At 44.0% G+C, this 19,849-nt stretch overlaps 1 protein-coding gene across 2 annotated transcripts in view; it reads left to right on the forward strand.

The window, feature by feature from the left end:
- METTL24 (methyltransferase like 24) overlaps positions 1-19,641 on the forward strand; it is a 49,363-nt gene extending 29,722 nt beyond the window's left edge. For both annotated transcript variants that reach the window (XM_065834554.2, XM_071806644.1), the window contains exons 4-5: positions 629-857; positions 18,169-19,641. In XM_065834554.2, coding sequence (XP_065690626.2) covers positions 629-857; positions 18,169-18,507 — 568 coding nt within the window. In that variant the 3' untranslated portion in view covers positions 18,508-19,641. The remainder of the gene's footprint in view (positions 1-628; positions 858-18,168) is intronic.
- The last annotated feature ends 208 nt before the right edge of the window (positions 19,642-19,849 follow it).

The raw sequence follows: 19,849 nt of genomic DNA on the forward strand, positions 1-19,849 counted from the left end.
GAATGTATTGTAATCTTGTCAAGAAAAGGCAAATTGAAAATAGAGGAATATATAAAAATATGAAATATAAACAGAGGAATAATGGCAGCACAAGGGTTCTAACTTTCAATTTACTTATAAATGATGTCAACTTCTGAATTAAGAAAAAGCTCTTTGGGAAGGTTATTGGCCTGGCTAAAAGTGGTTAAGTTCTGGTTCTGATAATTATATGCAGTATATTGCATTGAGCTTGAATTTTCTGGTGAGGTTAGTTCATCCAATCCACTCCAGTAGTTTCATTCTAAAAATGAAAAATTAATTAAAAGTTTCTTAAGGTCAGTTATGACTGTGATATTGGGAAAAAACACGTTCCTTTAATTTTCCTTTAACAACTTATTCCAATTCTTCAGCAGGGATTATTTTGGACCCTTAGCTTTCATTCTGATGAGATAACCAGAAATGCGGTTATGTTGTGCTCAGTCTGTGGATATACCCTGAGAAGGAGCACGACAGCTCCACCACTTTGCTTCAGAAACAAATCAGTTGGAGTTTACCTTCTTTTACTATGAATCCTCAGAACGTTCCACTCACTAATAGTTCCTTTTGCAGCATTAGTAGTTTAGTCTTTTTTTGTTTGTTTGTTTTGCAGGCTAGGCAGTGATGACAACCAGTTTGAGACCAGCATGGCCAACAGCGGATGTGAGGTGCATCGCTTTGACCCCAGCATCAAGTCCGCACACATTCAGGAGGGTCGGCACCTCTGGTATCACCGCCTCTCCATCGACTGGAGGGATCCCAATCCAGCCATCGCTGCTCATAAACTTCACAGCAACACAAAGAAGCTGGGCACCATAATGAATGAATTTGGGCATCAGAAGGTGAGGACTCCTGCATCAGGTTTCTTACTGCAGGGTTGGGTGTTGGGAATGCTGCAGATCTTCGTCTTTCGTGTCTCAGGAGGTCAGGCACTTTTCGAGGACATCCCCTGACAATGGGCCTTTTTCTTCAGAAATACTGATAATACATTTCTTGTAGGAGTGCCTTGTCTATTTTGCTTTTTCTGTGTGGTTATAACAGCCACTTTAATTTTAAATCACTAGCCATATACTAAGTACTGTCATCCTAGTCCCTTCCTATTCCCTTCAACTAGTGACACTGGGTGCTTGTGTTTTCAGTCCTGTGGAAGGTTGTTGCCCGAGTATGAATGCTGAACTACCCATACAGCCAAGTTCAGAAAGAGAAAAAAGTATTTGCAGCAATAATTAGAAGAGGCAATGGATGTGCTGTTTACATTTTGAAGGTCACTGGTCCTAATTACAGTTGTCAACAACAAAAACATCCTGTTTTGAAATTGGCAGCAATCTGTGGTTTTTTAAAACATATCCTAGTTTATTTTTAAGGAACTGTAAAGACATTAGAAGTCTTAAGGGCTCGAATAACTGTTGCCAGAATACATTTGAGGAGGTCCCTTAGGTTGCTTTTAATAGAGTTTTTCCTTCAGAGGATATTCAAGCATGAATTCAAATGCTAATATACTTCATTGCCTGCAGCTAGGTCTGCTTGTCTTTGTTTTTTAAGAAATAGGCAGCCTGAGCTAAGGAGGAGCGTTTCGGTAAGATTTACAGAGCAAGCAGTGCAATGTTTGTTTGGTTTGTTATTATAAAATGCAAAATGTCTTTTTCAGTTTATTCCCTGCTTTTCTTTAGTATTTTCTTTTTGCTTCAGCTCTACTGATTGGACCATTTTGAAGATAAGAGCTGAACAAAAGCTTTTTCCTACTTCTTAGTCATACTGTAACTATACTAGGCTGTGCATTAGTGAAACATCTGGGGAGAGAGATGCCTTTCTTTTGATGTGTGCCTTACATTGATTTTTTCTTTTTTTTTTTTTTTTTTAGAAGAGTTAGTCACAGAACAAATGATTAATGACCTCAGCCAGAAACAGTGTATGAGTGTTGTGATATACCAGGCGTGCTGAGAACAGTCAGTTCCCAGGTTATCGTGACAATATGGAGTGATTTCAAGACCTTCTGTGAATGAGGAGCGTGTAGCTATAAATTCTTAGTATATAATTTTCTGGGCAAAAGGTATCTTACATGAAAGCCGCTGACTGAAGGGCAACTGAAGAAAATAATTCACGTGTAACAAGTGTGATCGGGTTTTTCTCTAGCTGTATACACATGGCATAGGATTTAGTTAAGTGTGTTGGTGCCTTATGGACAGTGCATGCAGCCTCTTGCTCTATTTGCATTCGGCTAGCTTCCCTATGCAAAACTGTGGCATTAGTCAAGTCAGGACTTTCTCCTGGGGAGGATGAGGCTGTTATACATTCTGCAGTCTTCTGCTACTTCCTATTTGTGAAATAACTGAATGGGCTGACCCTCCCCACATTGTTTTGTTCAATTTTTCTTTAATTTGGAAGGCATCCTGAGAAGTTATATGTTTCATAAAGACACAGAAAAGCTCCAACTAAATACTGTGACATTCAGGTTTTCATTATTCCGGTGAATGTGAGTGGAATGTTTCCTTGACTGAATAAATAAGTTAATTCAAAACAGTTTCACAGAATGTTTTCCGAAGCACTTTTTTTCAGTTAGGAAGTTAAAACATGCTCTTTGTCCTGTTCTTTTTAATTTTGAAAATCCTTCTGCCTACCCTCAAAATCCTCCTGTTCCCACTTCAAGGCAAGAATTCCAGGCAGCTGCATTTGAAGCTAATGCCTCATTTTCTCCTTGCTTTTGTTCTTTAACGTTTGGGACTTGATTCAAGCCCCTCCACGCGATTGAGACTATTTTCACTGGTGTCAGGGACTTTGGATCAGGCTGATGAAGAAAAGACAAAGAAGGCCTCCTGCAGTTCTTGCTGTTGTAACCTTGAAAAGAAAACATGCAATTTGGGGGTTTTGTGTGCAAGAGAATCAAAGAACTTGGATGGTCTTGTTTACACTCTGGCTTGGTTGAGAGCACACCTACTATTCTGGAATCAGTACTTGAACCTCATCCACGGAAAGGGAAACCCATTCTGATGTTATGGCAAGAAATAGAAACAGGCTTTTCGTGTGAGAATGGATTTGAGGAAAGATTAAAAGAACTTGATCTTTCTAATTGACTATGTAGCATAACAGTCCTCAACTCTAAATAGCCTGGAGGTAGAAGACTTATCTAGTACTATATTAGGATGAGACTGACAAAGGAAACATGTAGTCAGAGTATTTTGGGGGACTGTTAGAGTGTGAAATCTTTTAAGCCCTGGAATAATCACCAAAGGATGTTGTGAGAGTCCTGTTTCCTGGTATGCATATCTAAACTGAAAATTTACTGGCGTATCTTCTGAGAACAGCAGTATTTTATTAGCCACAGGAAAGGATAAAGTTGTAAAGAATTAATCTTGTTCATCTTCCTTCCCTCCCCACAGTTTTTTTTGCTGAACGTGCACACTGCAGCACTCTGCTGATGAACAGTGGAAAAAAAGGGAGAATGCCACTGGATGAACAAGACTCTCTTATTGCAGTGGAGTCCAACTTTGTGAAAGGTTTCGCTTTCATGTTCTCTGCCTGCTGTGGTGAGGATGCTACAGTGCTGGTGTTCCCCATGGCTTAGTGATCACTGGATGGGGAACTTTGTACTGAGTTGCTGGATAATTCGAATCAGAAGGGATCTCGAGAGGCCTGTAGTTCAATCCTCTGCTCACAGCAAGGCCAGCTGTGAAGTCAGACCAGGTTGTTCAAGGCTTTATCCTACTCTGGTCTTGCAAACCAGAGTTTTGTCCAAAATGGAGGCTGCACAGCTTCTCTAGGCTAGCTGTTGTCTGGCTTGATCTCATTGTGAAGAAGTTTCTCCCTAGATCCAGTCTGAAAGCCTCAAATTTCAATTTGTGCCTGTTATCTCTTGTCCTACATCCATGCGCTACTGAAAAGCTTGTCTCTGCTGTCATACTGACCTCTTGGTAGACTCTACAGGCTGATGTTAGTCCCCTGCTACAAAGCCCTCTCCTGCCTTGGTTGAGCAAGGCTCATGCCCCTGGCTTCTCCTTGCAGGGCAAGTGTTCCAGTCCCAAACCATCTTGGTGGTTCCCAGCTGAACTCATCTCAGTTTATCATTGTCTGTCTTGTGTTGTGGGGACCAAAACTGCATGTAGTATCTAGATACACTCTCAAAAGTGCTGAGTACAGGGAGATAATCACATCCCTTGGTCTGTGGGCCATGTTCCTGCTTATGCATCCTGGGATGCTGTTGGCTCTCATTGCACAATGACACCCAGGACCTTTCTCAGAGCTATTCCCCAGCCAGGCACGCAGTCCCTGGCCTGTATCATTGCAGTGGGTCTTTCCCAGGTGCAGGACTTGGCATTTGTCCTTGTTGAATCCCGTTGACTCATCCCTCCAGCCTGTCTTGAGTCCCTCTGGATGGCACCTCTGCCCTTGAGGGTGTGTATTGACTGGTCCCACCAATTTGTCATCCACAAACATGGCAAGAGTGTCATCTAATACCTCCTCTAGGTAACTGGTACAGATGTTAAACAGGACAATTTCTAGTATAGACCCTGTGGCACCCTGCTTGTAACAAACCTCCAAGTAGAGCACAACCCATTAACTACTGTTTGCTGAGCCCAACCATCTAACTGGTTTCTTAATTATGTGGTTGTCTGTTCATCCACACTGTAATGTCCTGACTTGGATACAAGACTACCATGGGAGTCAGTGGCTCTTCTAGACTAGTCACAGCTGGTTCCATGGTCTTGCAAGGGGATCATTAGTCTGAATTGCAGTTACAAGGAAACCAATTCAACTATCTAAATAAACCATTCACCTAGTCCCAGCATAGATCTGCATTATGTGTGGTATCGGTGTCCTGCTCAGAAGGTTACTATCTTCCACGTAGCCCAGATTTTAGTAAACAATAAAAGTACAAGGGGAAGACCACATTGAAATGCGAGCAAGCTCCCTCTACTCCGACATCATCTCCTCTACCAAAAGCCTTAAGCCTTAACCAGAAATTCAAACCAAGCTACTACGTGTGTTCTGTATTGCAAAGGTTATGCTGTAAAGCAAAATTTAAAAGCTTTGACGGAAAGACCCTGAGCAGCAGCAGCAGCAAGCAAGAGTTCATTCTGTCCTGAATGGGCGTGCATGAGTAAATCATGCATGTTCACACATGCAAACTCTTATTGAGTAGTAGTTTTCCTCTTTCTGCAGCTCTGTAGGACGAATCTCCTGTGATGCCTTCAGTAAGCACTATGAATTTGCATTCGGTGACAGTATAGCTCAGCAGTGGATGAGACACTTTCTTGGAAAACAAATTAAGCTGGAAAGGGGAATCTGAGAACACAAAGTTAAAACCTTCATTTCATCAGGAAGTGCTCATAGTTGCATGAGTTGCATCCTTCCGCAGAATTGGGTTCAACTCCTGCTGTTCAAGTCATCTTGAAAAATTGTATAAGAAACCAAACTGTGTCTTTGTTTATGGTGAAAATAAATGCAAAGCGATCTTTAAGTCGTGATTTTGATTTGAAGGCTTTAATTTACACTGGCTCTTCATAAAGATTTTTTTTTTCTATGACAATCTAACAGGTGTCTGCTTCTTTTTATTGAATAGGCTTGGATTTAGGGTTTCAAAAAGAAAAACCTTCCCCCTTTCATGTGTTATTTAATACTCAATGCAACTTCAAAACACTACACCCTGAAGCCATTTTGATTAATAACCTCATCTCCTCTTAGGCAAGTAATTTATCACTTGCTCCTCTCCTAAAGCAGATACTGTAGAGTCTGTTTTGTGCTGCACTTTTAGTTTTGTGAAGACTGGTGTGAAAGAGCAAAGATTAAGAAAATTGATTTACCATTTCAGTTTAAAATCAGATCTGTTGGCAGTACACAAATAAATGTAAAATAAAAACCCAGGGAAAACTGTATAGCAACTTAGTTGTGCATGGAGATTTGATTAACAAAACAAAAAAATTAATCCTCCAGGTTGGAAAAAGCCCACCTTTGACTTTTGGAGCAACCAAATCCATGCAATTACTCCTTATTACACGGATCTCAGGACTGCAGGGGACAGAACAGTCTTTTGAATTCTTGAACCTGTCTCTGACCTAGACAAATCATTCAACTTCAATTATCCCTTGCAAGGGTGGACTTCGGTATTTCATGGGGAGCCTGTGGGTTACTTAGTGTGAGTTTTGTTCAGTGAGGGGCTGCCATGCGCAGATTCAACATGTGGATGCCACCAGTATTTATAAATTCTGCTCAGCTGCCATCCCAGCTCACAGAAGGTCCTCAGTACCTGCTGACGGGCGCCTGCAGCCCTGTCTCTGTCCTGATGTGGAAGCCTGAGCTCAGCATGAGGAGCCAGGAGCTCAGAAGCCTGGGAGCTCTTGCAGGGAGGTGAGTCCTTGTCTCCATCGCTGCTGCAGCTGGGGAGGAGCCCCCTTGACCTTGCTGGAGGGGGAGGCACAAGTCCAGATGTGCACTTTGCTCCATTTGGGTTAGCGTCAGCAAGACCAAATGAGACCTGATCTCTTGAATCACTACATCATACAAATCCTTAAGTAAATGTTTGGAGTTCTGTCTTGAAAGGGCTTAATTTTTTCTTTGCTTTATGGTGATTATTTGGGTCTTTTCCAGAATCTCAATTATAGAGGAAAAAAAAGCTCACCCTTCATCTGATTTTTAGCTTATTTTCACATCTAAGTTTTCTTGTGCAATCACTGGTCTTTAGGCTTAAGTGGCCCTTTTTCAGCAGCTGTTGTTTACGATCCAGATATATTTGTGAAGAACAGACTTTGTTTTGGTAGGGTTATCGTACTAGAGTCTGTAAGTCTTCTCCAATGGGAAATGCAGGATCTCATATAACATCATCTTAGTGTTTCACTGCCCCTCCTGCAGCTGGAATATCAGCAGTCAGCACTGTTCGTAAGTCTTGATGGGATCTCAGGCTGTGACTGCTGTATTTGCCTTCCTCCCTTGGAAATGTCTGCACTGCTGCTGCTTATCATCTTGTTTGCTTTTATGTGGATACATCAGACTGTCTCTTTGTTATATTTCTTTCTGCATGGCACAGGAGAAAGGGCTTTATCCCAGAGCACTGATGGCTGATTATTTTTTTTTTTTCTTTAAGAGTAAGTAGCTTGTCCTGGCCTATTTATAGTAGGAGTAACTCTGCATATTAAGTCCTGTATTAGCACTGGACCGTTTCACACCTGGCAGATGTAACACCATAGCTGTGAGAGCTTGTAGTCTAAATAAATGACCTGCCAGGGGATGGAGAAATGTGGAACTCACCTCTATTAACTTATATTTCCATGTTTGAAATAGCTGTAGAGGTCCTCTCATAAACTCAGGGGAAACTGTTAAGGTGCAATTTGTCTCATCTAAGGGCAGACATTTAAAACAGGCTGGATGATGTGAGCTGCACTTTTCAGATTGCCATTTAGAAGTTTGTTCCTCTTTTCTCTGTGCTCTCTTAAGTGAGACAGGATTGCTGGTTCGGTTTTAGATGTCTGAGGCTGGGTGAGGTACATCCCACTTGAGTGACTTGCCCCGTTATCACACAGGGACAGTCCAGCTGAGACTGGTGGCCACTTCTTCTTCTCTTTTACTTAAATAACAACATGTTGAGACATTCTCAAACGCCAGTGCTGCTGCAGCATTAGAAAATGCCATTAGTGGAGAACACAGAGAGAAACACATTCCCCAGACCTGCAAGAAGCATCTGAGTGATACTATAGGACACCCAGAGAACTGATGTGTAATTCCTGCTTTTCTGACTTATTTTTCCTGGCAGAGAATTGTTTCAGCAGTTCTTAAACTGGATATTTGGAATAATTTTTAATCAATTAGGAGAGCAATTTGCAGTTTCATATTTACTGTGGGTGTTTTTTTCCTGAAAATCTGAGTTTATCACCATGTGAGCAGTGTAGGTCTGTTGTACTGAGGTACTGTATATGTGTATTTGGGCTTTTGTTCTGTTTTGTTTTTAACACATGAAGGGAAAATGCTAGCAGATATGACCTGAACCACGCTGAAAATGTGCGCACGTCTAAGTGATCCACAAAAGCTAGAAGGGCTAAGGGTAATGTGTGCTGCAGCTCTGGTGCAGGCGAGAGCGGTGTCGGTGGCTGGTGATGCGCAGCTGTGCAGCGCGGGCAGATGTGGTGGGAATAGGAAAAGAGACCTGAGCAGTGGGGAAGGAGTGCACCCTTAAAAATTCCTTGTGTGCATTCTTCCGTTTGTTTTTTTTTTGCTCCAGCTCCAGCCTCCTGTTTCTGTGTGGGAGGAGAAAGATGTGAATAAGTGCAGGAGGAGCAAAACCTGCAGTGCAGGTGTATGGTAACCTCAGGGCATGCACAGGGGAAAAAACTGTAGGATGTAGGGAGCCGTGGTGGTGACTCCAAACTCAGCTCAGTGCTCAGGATCTGTCTGTCTGAGATGCTGTCTGTGCTCAGCATTTGTCTGACAAGTCCTGGGATCAGGACTTCGAAGTTCTGCAAATGTGTCTTACATGCCTGATGTTGGTTGGGCTGAAAGAGGAAAGCACCAGAGATAATAACAATAGGCAGGCTAACCATAAAATGTAGGTTTTTTTTAAGTCATCCCATTAAAGCAAAAGCTCAGAGTGCTGGAGAGCATGTTATTCTACAAGAAACATCTGCCTCTGGGTCTGTAATTTGATTTATAAATTCTTGCAAGACATATTGCCTGTAACACAGACATTCAGTCCTTTTGAGGTTACGTTTGTACATCCTGGGACAAATTCATTTTCTGTCTAATGTGACCAATTTCCTTGGAGTTAAAGCAAGCTGCTGTTTGACCACTAACCATTGCTGTATGTGAACCTTTTGTTTAGGAGTACATCAGTGAGCTAGCGAATTTTACTTCAGTTGCTGAAAAGGGGTGATTGAACTGGTGCACATGTTTCCAGCCGCAGTTGGAAATGATGTCTTCTGTAACCTTGTAATGATTGCCCCTGAGTAATCTACGAGCCCCTGTCACAGTATTTCTTTCTTGGATGTATGTATTTTTTAATTTTAGTGGTAATTAAATCAAGGTGGTAATTGCTCTACATCTGCTTAGTCAGCTGAGGCTGCTGCTGCGTGAAGTACTTTAACTGTAAATAGATTGAAGAGTTTGGCTGCAAGGAGAAGTGTGCTTGACAGCCTCATATTTCTGGAAGCAAAGGTCTTTGGACAGTGACTTACTGCTCACCACCTCTCCCACTGCCTGGATTGTGTGCACGGAATGCTTCATACACATTCCTTTGCGGGGTTTTCTCTTGGTCCCTTACATCCCCTTTCGCCTCATTTAAATTCTTTCCACCAGGAGCAGTTTTCAAGATATTGTTAAGAATGGGCTGTTTCTACAGAGGGACCTGAAGATGCTGCTTAGTATGCAATTGTCAGGTGTGGAGCAAAGATCTTTTTAAATATAACATGGGCTGAATGCCCATAGGAAAAGGGCCAGCGTAATGCCTGGATGGAAGTTTTTAGCTGTTGAAACAGAACTCGTGCAGGTCTTCTTTTTAAAAAACAAAACCAACCAACACCCCCCAGGAAACCCCACACTTTCAAAGAATATTGTCTGAAAAAAAAATAAAAATGAAGCAGGATTTTTTAGTTTATTTTCCTTTTCCCTGGCTGCAGTTGATGTTGTTAAGGCAGACCCTTCAGAAACATCAGGTGTTAAAAATCTGCTTTCCCCCAGCTTTACTAGAGGGCTGCACACCCTGTGTTCCATTCCCAGCACAATGCGGTGCACTAATACACCATTCCACCTTCTTTTTGATGGCAGCAGCAGCATAACCACTATTTCAGCGTCAGACAGTTGCATTTGGAAGAGCGTGGTGCTCTTGCTGCAGGCACCGTGGAGGCATCAGTGAAATGCTACTGCTGCAAGAAGCTTTTCACTACTGGTTCCATCCTCCCACCAAAACCAGAGTTGGGCAGGAGCCCAGGAAACCTTCCCTGCTTCCCGAAGTGGTATCAGATGCAGGGCTCCTGCTGAGCTCAGACCTGTATTTGTGCTCCCCAGCTCCTGCTTAAGCTGTTAAAGCACCAGCTTAAGCACAGGAGTGTGAATCTGCATGGTTTTGATTCAGCCAAGATGCTGAATATCTGCTCAGGGTGGTGGTCCATGACATGACACTTTGTTTTATGAGAATGGATAGCAGCCTCCTTCCCATAAGCACCCTGATCTTTCTCCATTACCTGTCTTTTTCACAATTTCCAGGGAGTGATTGACATTAACAAGTTCTTTAGATAAATACCCTATCCAGAGCACTTTCCCCCATGTTTGTCTCTGGTAGCTCATGCCTCCTCCTGTCACTGTTTACAAATTCTTGTCATTGGATTTGACCATCTCTTGTTTGAATACTTTTACCTTAGTGTCTGGAACCTCCTTTTTGATCTGACAGCAGTTTAAGGTATCCCTCCATTCTCAAAAACTTGAAATCCAGAGGTCAAAGCCACAGCAGCTCACCTTTCCTCTCCTCGCTGCCTATCTCAGATGAAATCTGATAGACGTGCAAGCGGTCTAAGGTGTTCCTTATTCATGTTTTCAGGAAAGTGCAGCTTTCTTCCTGCCATGGTTGCAAGCAGGGTGGGCAGACGCAGACCGAAGCAGTAGAAAGGCAGGTGGACACCTTGGACCAGAAAAGGAGTGAAACAAATAGGTCCCCATGAAGGGATGCAGTCTTGAAGGATTTTATTGCACTGCCTAGTGCAGATGGAAACCAGTTCCACCACCAAATTTATTAGAGCTACTCATTTAGGTGGGGGCTGCATATTCTCATCCTGCAAGAGATATTCTTTAAGGTGTGGTGAACATTTTTGAAGGTGCGACTGAGTCCTCTCTTAAATCACTTACATTTTGAAGGCCCCTGTGTGCACCATATTAATAAACAATAGCAGATCTTGCTGCCAAAGTACTATTTACTATGCACAACTTCTTTACAGTAGCCAAAACCCTCTGTCCCTTGCACATGTGGCTTGGGTATCAATTGCTGGTTAACTATTTGCCTTCTAATGCCAAACTCCTGCACTGACTGCCCCCATGTCCCCTTGTAATGCATTTGTTGTGATGCTGCTGGCTTTTACCTTTAGCAAGACCAGGATAACATGACCTGGTGTAAGGGCAGAGCCAGGTCCCTCTGCCTTTGCTGGGTGCTGGGGCAGCACCAACAGATGGCAAATGTTTGTTCCCCTTTAATGAAGAGACTTGAGGGTCCAGCATACAGCATTTCTTCTTCTGCGCAAACATCCGTTCCCACAGGCATCCAGCAGCGTCTGGCAGAGAAGATCAAAAGAACAGAAATGAAAAGATTTTTCCCCCTTTGCAGGGGGAGCAGGCAGCGGGACATCTCCTGTGAGATTAGATGGCTGAATGGTTTGCAAAGGAATTCGTGTGCTTGGCCAGTGCTGTGCATGGAGTGGCTGCGCTTCAAGCCTCGGCTTTTGGCTGCTGGTGGAATAAGTGCAATATTCAGACACATGGTGTGAACTGTGGGGTTGTCATATGCAGGGACAGGAGTTGGACTTCATGAGCCTTGTGGGTCCCTTCCAGCTCAGGTCATTCTATGATTTCATGATTCTATGATTTTATATCTGTTTGCATCACCGGCTTTGATGGGCAGAGCTCTTGCTGATGATCAAGATGATAAATAATTTAAGATCAGGGTTTCTGCAGCTTCCTTGTGAGATTTTTCCCACTTGGGCAATCTAGCCACTGGATTGAGGGAAGTGGTATGGTCCTAATTTTCATCTTTTTCTGTACAATGGAAGACTTGTGTAAATTGAAAAAGGTAACATGGTGCAAATGGGAGCTGGGCACAGGTGATGAGGTTGCTGTTTGGGGGCTGTTTGTCCTCATGGTGGCTCTTCACCCTGGTGCTTCTGAGAAGGCATCAGTTTGAGTCCTCAGTTTCGTGGTGAGGTTCCTGTTGCCTGCTCTGGAGACCGGATTTGGTTTAAAGAGATGGGAAACCAAGATCTTTGATGTTCAGGATTTTTGTGAGGGGGAAGTCATCTCCCTCATAGTGCTGACCTGCCACATGCTTAGGGCTTGTGGATCCTATTCTCTAGGTCAGTGTACAGGAACGCTGGTCTTGCCGGGTAGCAAGCACAATACCTCTAGTTTTAAGGTCATTGTAGCATAATGCTAGCTAAACCCATTAAACCTATCTGAAAATTAATTCAAGCCTGGGGACATGTATTATTTTATGACCAGAAGATGATTAACGAGTGAGCTGCCGTCTCTGGCTGGTCCAGTGCCCAGAGTGAGCTAAGACGGGGAAGATGCCGAGAACTAATCCCACAGTGAAGAAAGATGTTCGTGATGAGAAGAAGGCCACAGGTGAAACCCTGCAGCCTCCTGACCAAATGCAGCCAGGGAGAAAGGCTTTCAGGCCATGTCGATCTCCTAAATCAGGTGGCAGCTGTTTGTCCAGAGATTTTGTCCTCTGCTAAAGTAGCATTGGAAAAAAAAAGTTTCCTGCCAGCTAAAAGGCTTCTTCTTCTATGCCTGTCCACTGCAATAAGTGACACGGCTTAAATTGGGCTGGACTGGAGGAGTGGGGGGTTTCTCTGTAATGAATCTGCAGAGGGAAATTGCTTTCAGATGGAGAAAGTGTGTGCGGAAACATCTTGGCATCAGAGACTAAGGGGAGAAGTGGGGAACAAAAGTGCCAGGTGGCCCCCTTGCCTGGGCTTTGCAGCCGTGGGAGGGAGTCACTTGGAGTGCCCTCATGGGTCCGTGCTGGGAACCATTCACCATGGGACAACATACTTGTAGTGCTGAGATTGATGCCTCCTGCCTGCACCGGGTGAGTTTTCCGGATCGGTATGCTTGTCTGTCTGGGACCATTACTACTTCTGACAATATGTTGCTAGACTGACAGTTGGCTGCCAGAGAAAGTTAAATAAGTTTTCTTAATATGAGTTTGAAACATGTTTACCACTTAAGCTGGAGAAAATAAAATGACTTAATATCCTGCCCCTGCTGTGTAACGCTTTCATAGAAGCACTTCACCAAAACTGGGAGAAAAAAGACTCTGTCACTTTCAAAGCTGTGGAGGATCAGCAGTGAGAGCAGAGGACTGGGGCTTGTCTGCACTCACTGCTGGTTTTCTGTTTCGTTGATGTGTGTATTGTATGAGTGACTTCAACTGCCCTTTATTGTATGAAAAAACCAAAGACTATGTAAGCACCGAACTGCACAAACCAGCTTTGTGGCTTTGATGCCTTAAGCAAATACTTGAAGAAGTGCCCGATCTGTCACTTTGGGAGCGAGTAATCTCAAATAATGTGTTTGTCCCAGAGTCATTTTGCAGTTGGTCATACGGACCATCATGGAGTGGGGTGTAAATGTGAGCAGGAAGGTGGGTAATTTGAAGAAGTGTTGCTGTTTGGAGCTGTACATCACTGACCAGTAGTGATTGACTTTTCTCCTGATTTCAGTATCTTGTGTTGCTCAGACCGTGCCCACAGCAGTCCCCATCTCTCTGCTGGATGGCTCAGAGAGTGCCAGGATAGTTTCTGCTCCCCTCTGACTGCTTGGGAGTACAGGGAGCAAGCTGCTGGGAGCACAATTTGCTATTAGGCTACGTGGCATCCTGTCTGCCATCAATTACAGACTCGGCTCGGAATAAAAGGGAATGAAAGGAACTTAACATCCAAGTTGTTGCCTGCTGGTGAGGAGGGGCTGGAGGCATTTTGAAAGGAAAGAAAGTAAGGGAAGTATCATGCTGAAAGACTGCAGATGGGAAAAGAGAAAAGCTACATTAAAAAAAAAAAACAACCTAGAATCAAGAGCCTGTTTGTTATCTGCAAAGTCATGTGTTATCAAAATATAAATTAAACAGCTTTTTCTAGAGTTTTGTCTGCTGAAAATGGAGAAATGTGCTTAGGTAGAGACAGGAAAAATTGATGCACAAGCAAGTAGAGTTTGTCTTGCTGTACAGCTGGTGTCAAAATGATAAGTCAGTATCAGGGAACTGAAGCAGAGGGTTATTTCTCACAGCCTCCAACCCTGAGTGCAGTGCTAGGGTTCAGGAGGACAGGGTGGTTCTGCGCTCCCCTCCTCTGCCCAAAAGCCATAACCAGCTCTCCTGCTCCCAGCTCACACCACTGAACTGCTCCCACGGAAAGGGAGGGATCCTCCTCGCCTGACCTGTACCCCCTTGCTGGTTTTGCCGTTCCTGGCTGCCACTTCCACATGCTGAGTTCCTGCTGGAAGTAATACAGCTAAATTGCTTCCTCTAGCTACTGGCTCTCAATTGACTCCTCTCCACAGGGAGCTTTAAATGGTGCCCATGGGGCAGCGCAAAGTCTGAAATCCCCGTTAACCGTGGTAGTTCAAAAACAATGAAGGCAAACACAGCTCTGATCTCTGCTTTAGGAAGGATGCAGAGTTGTAACAAGGCATTACCCTGAAAAGAAGAAATGAGCCTTCGTACAGTACGTGTTAACCTTCACTAGCTAAAACACATGCTTTTTCAGCTGTTTTATGTGTTTAGTTGTGCATGAGGAAAGGTGTTTGTGGGGTTTATGTGTGTGTTGTGTTTTTTCTTTTTTCCAAGTGTAACTGGCACGATACTGCAGTGTTTTTTCAAGGGAGCTAAATTCTGAGAAAACATTACAAAATCCACATTTTTTTACTTTTCTGTGATAAACTAGTTAGTTTGTGGAAGATAAAAGGATTTGTGCAAGATAAGAGGAACCAGCCCTAGTCTGGGAGTGCTTGAAACCAGCAGGCAATTGACTGCCATCCTTTACCTTCAGGCACTGTAGATATTTGCCCTTCAGGATTTACTCTCGGCAGCAGACTCCAACTGTGCTCCCAAGCAAATTAGAGCTCTGAATGTATAGATTTGTCCACTAATCCTTTCACTGGCACTTTGAATCAAGGCATCTGGAAGGTGGTAGTGCATTTCTTATCAGTAGTGCTCTGCTTATCGCAGAGGGTAGATATCCCTGGAGCGGTCTAATCGTCACAAAACTCATGTTTAGTGTTAGCTCAGATACTCTGACACAAAACTGTTCTGCTGGGTTTTTTTACCCTATCTGTGGCATAAAATGGAGACTCTGGGCTGAGCTGGCCCCATTGCCTGGAAAGCCATCACAACAGGTATCTTCCTCCCTCTGAGTCTCTGTGCAGTGCGAGGCACTACAGATAATAAAGAGCCTCTGGATTCTGTATATGGCACATTCCCCGCTAGTGTTGTGTATGTGATTAAGCAGTTATTGCAGTAAGTCGTTTTATCCTACCGAAACATTGGTTAGCAACCACTTTTCGGACCAGTTTTGCAAACACAGCGCAGAGTGTGCAGAGTGCCTGCTGAGCAGTTACTGTCACGAGAGAAAAACAAACCAACTTGGATGATGACTGGAAACATTACCATGGGAAAAAGATGTCCTGCTGTTGCCATAAAGCAAAATCATGGGAAAACAAAAGAAACCCACTTAGGAACATTCCCTCCCTGACCCCTCTCCCCCAATGTTTTGAATAATTTATCTCCTTTCAAATTTACAGAAGTCTCTCAAAGATAAAAATCTGTTGTTTCTGAAGTCCGATAGCACAGCGCTATGGCAATTGCACCGATGCGGAATCAAAACTACCTACAAAATTGCATTATAGGTAGAGCTGCAAGTTGCTATCTGAAAAATAAGTAACCTATTTAAATGTATAAAGGGAAACAAGTGAGCTCAACCATGAAGTAGTTCCCAGCTGAAATGTCATGAGCAGCATCATTTACATTCAGTCTCCCCTTGAACCCTAAGGAACATTACGCTAAACTGTTTCACTGACCCACGTATGGACAGACTGACAGGCTCTTTGTTGTGTAGGCAAGTTTGGAAATACCAGAGCTAAGGTTGTCTGTGCAACCTTCCTCTCCCTGTGCAGATGTGCCACAATATGGGCTTTAATTCCATAATCCCTCGGTCATTCTCCACTGGCCCCCTGCCCTCCCAGTGCGGAGGAGGCACAATGCTGCCTTAATGAGCAGACAGGCAGCAGCTTGGCTTGTCATTGTTTGGTTTGTGACCGTGGACCTTGTTCAAGTCCCACTCTCACAAGTCCTGTTCTGAAAACACAGTATGTTACAGCTTGTCCCGCAAAAGTCTTGCAGGCCTTCACAAGCACAACTCTTGCACCCTTCAGCAGGAGTTTGGTGGTTAGTACCCTCATTTTACAGATGGAGACAGAGATGGCAGGTGTTTAGCACCTACCAGTTTTTGCTATCCCATGTCCATTAGTAGTGCTGGAACAGAGCTGCTGAGGACAGCTGATGTGGTTGAGAGTGTTTGGCACCTCAGCAGATATGACCGTAGTCCCTCCAGTCAGCCAGTCAGAGAACAAGGAAATGTTGATGTGACCATCTTATTGGAAGCTAAGATACCGTCAAGCCTTCTATGTCAGCTGCCTTGCACAGGGTCTTCAGATCTTGGTCCTACCCTCCTAAACAGTCCCCTTCTGATAATTCACCCTGTTTGTCTCTAACACCTCTGTTCTCCCACTGGTAGCCCATCGTGTAGCTCCACGTTGTAGTAAGACAGGTGGGAGTAGCCATACACTCTACTAGCCTTTACGCCATTGGGAACGAGAACAGCCCAGGGCCCATTGCTCCTCTTGTCTCCCTTATCTGAGTTATGCATTTGCAGTTGGGAAGCACCGAGCTCTTCACCTTCCATTGGTTTTGACCCTCTTTCAAAGGCCCTCTTAAACCCAAGGAAGGAGAGCGCTCTGTATTGCTGCTGCTGTGCTCTGGGTGTACCTCATTACTCAAATTTCTTCCTCCATTACATCCAGCCTTAACTCTTAAATCTCTGCCCACGTTCTCCATCATACTCCTTTTTTCCAGTATCTTTCACCCAAACCTTCAGTCTGAGGATAACATCCTCCTGGGATGGCACAGCTTAGGGAAGCAGTTGCCTTGGCAATGCTTTCATATCGCCTGCCCAAATTTCTCTCCTGTACCTGTGCAGGTGCCTTTTCTGATACTGCTACACGGGTTAGTGTAGGCTGCCGAGACAGCCTGTGGTTGTGGGGGGGGGTTTGTTGTTGTTTATTTTGAGTGTGTTTTGTTGTCGTTTTTGGGGTTGTTTGGTTTTTTTTTTACTATTCTTGACTCTAAATAAAGTCTTCAGTTTTCTCTTCAAATGCATCTTGAGAGTGAGCAGATGCGCAGAAGCTCAGGTGGAACTGGCACAAGCAAACCTTGCTCTCATGGGGGAAAGTTTCCCCTGTTTGGCTCTGGGAAACGTGAGTCCTTGAGCTCTGCAGCTTGTGAGTGCTGCTGCGGTCATTGTTTTATACCAGGTGTGAAACTTTGATGAAATGCTCCTTTTTTTTGTTCAGCATTTAAGTCCCCTCCTCCAAGCAAAATCAACCTGCAGTTGTGTTGGGCTGTGAGAAGTTGTTTTACTGAATATCTATGGACAAAGTTAAATAATGGTCTAAAATTAAAACAGGGCTCTTGTTTCTTAGTTGTATTTTTTTTTTCCTTCAAGCAACTTCATGGCTGCTTTCCTTTTATACCTTTCTCTTTGGAGGAGCTGCTCTTAGAACCCTACAGAGTCTTTGAATAATTCTCCTTTGAATTGGTCCTCCTCAGTCAGCATCCCTAGTGATTCCTGCAAAAGCTTCAGACAGCAGCTTGGCCGTGGGTAGCTGGTGACCTGAGCTGCTCATAGTGCTTATTTCACCTCGGCCTTGTCTTGCACTTGAGTGGTGCAGGTAGCATCTGGCACACGAGGACTCTGCTCTACTGTGGTGGTGCAAGTAATCGCTATTGGTATGTTTTGTTCTGTTGCAGGATTTTGTGGAGAAATAAGGAACAGTAATGCCTGTCTTTTTTTTTTTTCTTTTCTTTAGTGATGTGTATTTCTTTTTTCCATAGCTTTGATGGCACCACAAGATTTGTGAAGGAACAATAACATGCTTTGATTGTAGGATCAGTGGCATTGGGCACCTCAGGGTACAAAGCTTTTCAGTGCAGGAGTCGTGAAGCAGGAGAAGGGCTATGAACAGGCAAGCATTAAACTTCACCTGTTGTTCACATTAGCCCTAGGATGTTCTAATTTTTTGTAACACTAAAGGGACATTCATCAGAGCAACTATGTATGTTATAAAATGGACGAGCTTGGCCTCAGATGTTAATTACAATAATTGCAAAGCCTTTCATTTTCACATTTTTTGTTGCAGATTGATGTCCTTAAGGCAGACGTGGAGAGCGCTGAGTGGAAAATTTTGGAAAATCTGATCCTGGAGGATGTTGTTGAACAGATAGGACAGCTGGTGTTTGAGGTGCACATCCACTGGCCTGGGTTTGAGGTCAGCGGCAATGACAGCACTGTGGTGCGGTACTGGTACAGTCTGCTCCGAGAGCTGGAGCTGAAGGACTTCAGGCTTTTCCATACCTACAAAGACTTATCAAAACCACAGATGTTTCTGAAAAAGGAAGCCTTCAATGCCAGTAGCTGTTACACATTGAGCTGGGTAAATACAAGATGGAAATCACAGAAAGGAATTTATGATGTGTGACTGCAAGCCATCTGGCCACATAGCGTTACTGAAGAGGACTTTGGCGTCATCAGCTGAAGTTGCTAAATGTGTACACAGGGACTGCTAACAAAATGGACCGCTTTTTATTTTTGTATGTTGTCAAAAGAACTGGCACTAGAGGAGAAGATACATGCTGCAAATTTGTACAGCAATGTATTTGCCGGTGCGTACGCTGTCTCATAGGACAGACGTTTCTGTAAAGGTTTGTTTGGGGCAGCTGACAGTGTGGCTTTCCCAGGCTGCCCCGTGCCTGAGCATGCCAGCGCGGGGACCATCTCTCTGGGGCTGCTTGGGAAGCTCTGCTCACCCAGCCGTGCCAGCCCTTGGGCAGGATGGTGCTCACAAGCACGTGCTTTTCTCAGGAAGGGTCAAGGGTTACTTCTCTGTAAAGCAGTTGTCTTTGATTTGCACCTTCTTTACTTTGGCCTTGTTTCCTATGGAACGAATTTTAGGCAAGAACAGTATGTTCTCCAACCCACTGGCAAATTTCAGCTGAATTTGGCAGAGGCAGAAATCAGCACCAAACTAAGTTTCTACCTGTTCTGTTGAGCAGCTTCTGAGTGCTCTGACTTGGATTCTATAAAGCGCTCTGGCTGCAGGAAGCGAGTTCAGTGCTTCACACATGTGAGATGGTGGGACAGAGAGACTCAGCTGCAGGAAAAATTGCCACCAGCGCTCGCCCTCCTCACCCTCCGGGGGCTTTGACCACAGAAGATGGCTTCCCTAGTTTATCTGCTCAAAGAACATCTTGTTTTAAATGACTCTTGCAATGGCTGTAGCAAATGGTTTTTCATCTAGTGAGATACTTATTTAAAAGAGCTGAAAGTGAAATGAAAGTGAAACCTGCTCTTTCCTGTTCATTTGTTTCGAGTATCAGGTGAACGTTTTGCTGTGTGCCTTCTCCATTGCTGCGTCGGGGTGCTGCGGCTGTGCTGGGGTACTGCGGGCTGGCATGTGGGGTGTCTGCCCCCCATGCCCAGGAGCCAGCCTTGGCTGTTCCCTGAGGAGCTAAGGAATGGTGAGAGCTAAATATATATATATATATATATATAGCAAGCTGGGTTTTTTTCTCTTTAAAAGAATTTTGACATTAAACTTTGCATTAAAATACAAGATGGCACTGCTTCCATGTCTCCGATATACAGCCTTTATAACTGTATTTGGTTTCCAACTTCTGCAGGGTGCAGTGTTCCTCTCCTTGGTGTGCCTTGGTGCAGCATTGTGCTCAAGTCTCTCTCTGTCCCTGCGTTGTTCCTTCTCTTGTAATCCTGGCTCTTCCTTTTCATGCCCTCCTTTCCTTTTTCACCCTTTCCACTGCCTC

Source organism: Patagioenas fasciata, chromosome 3 (genome assembly GCF_037038585.1).
Source record: "Patagioenas fasciata isolate bPatFas1 chromosome 3, bPatFas1.hap1, whole genome shotgun sequence".
NCBI lineage: Eukaryota > Metazoa > Chordata > Aves > Columbiformes > Columbidae > Patagioenas > Patagioenas fasciata.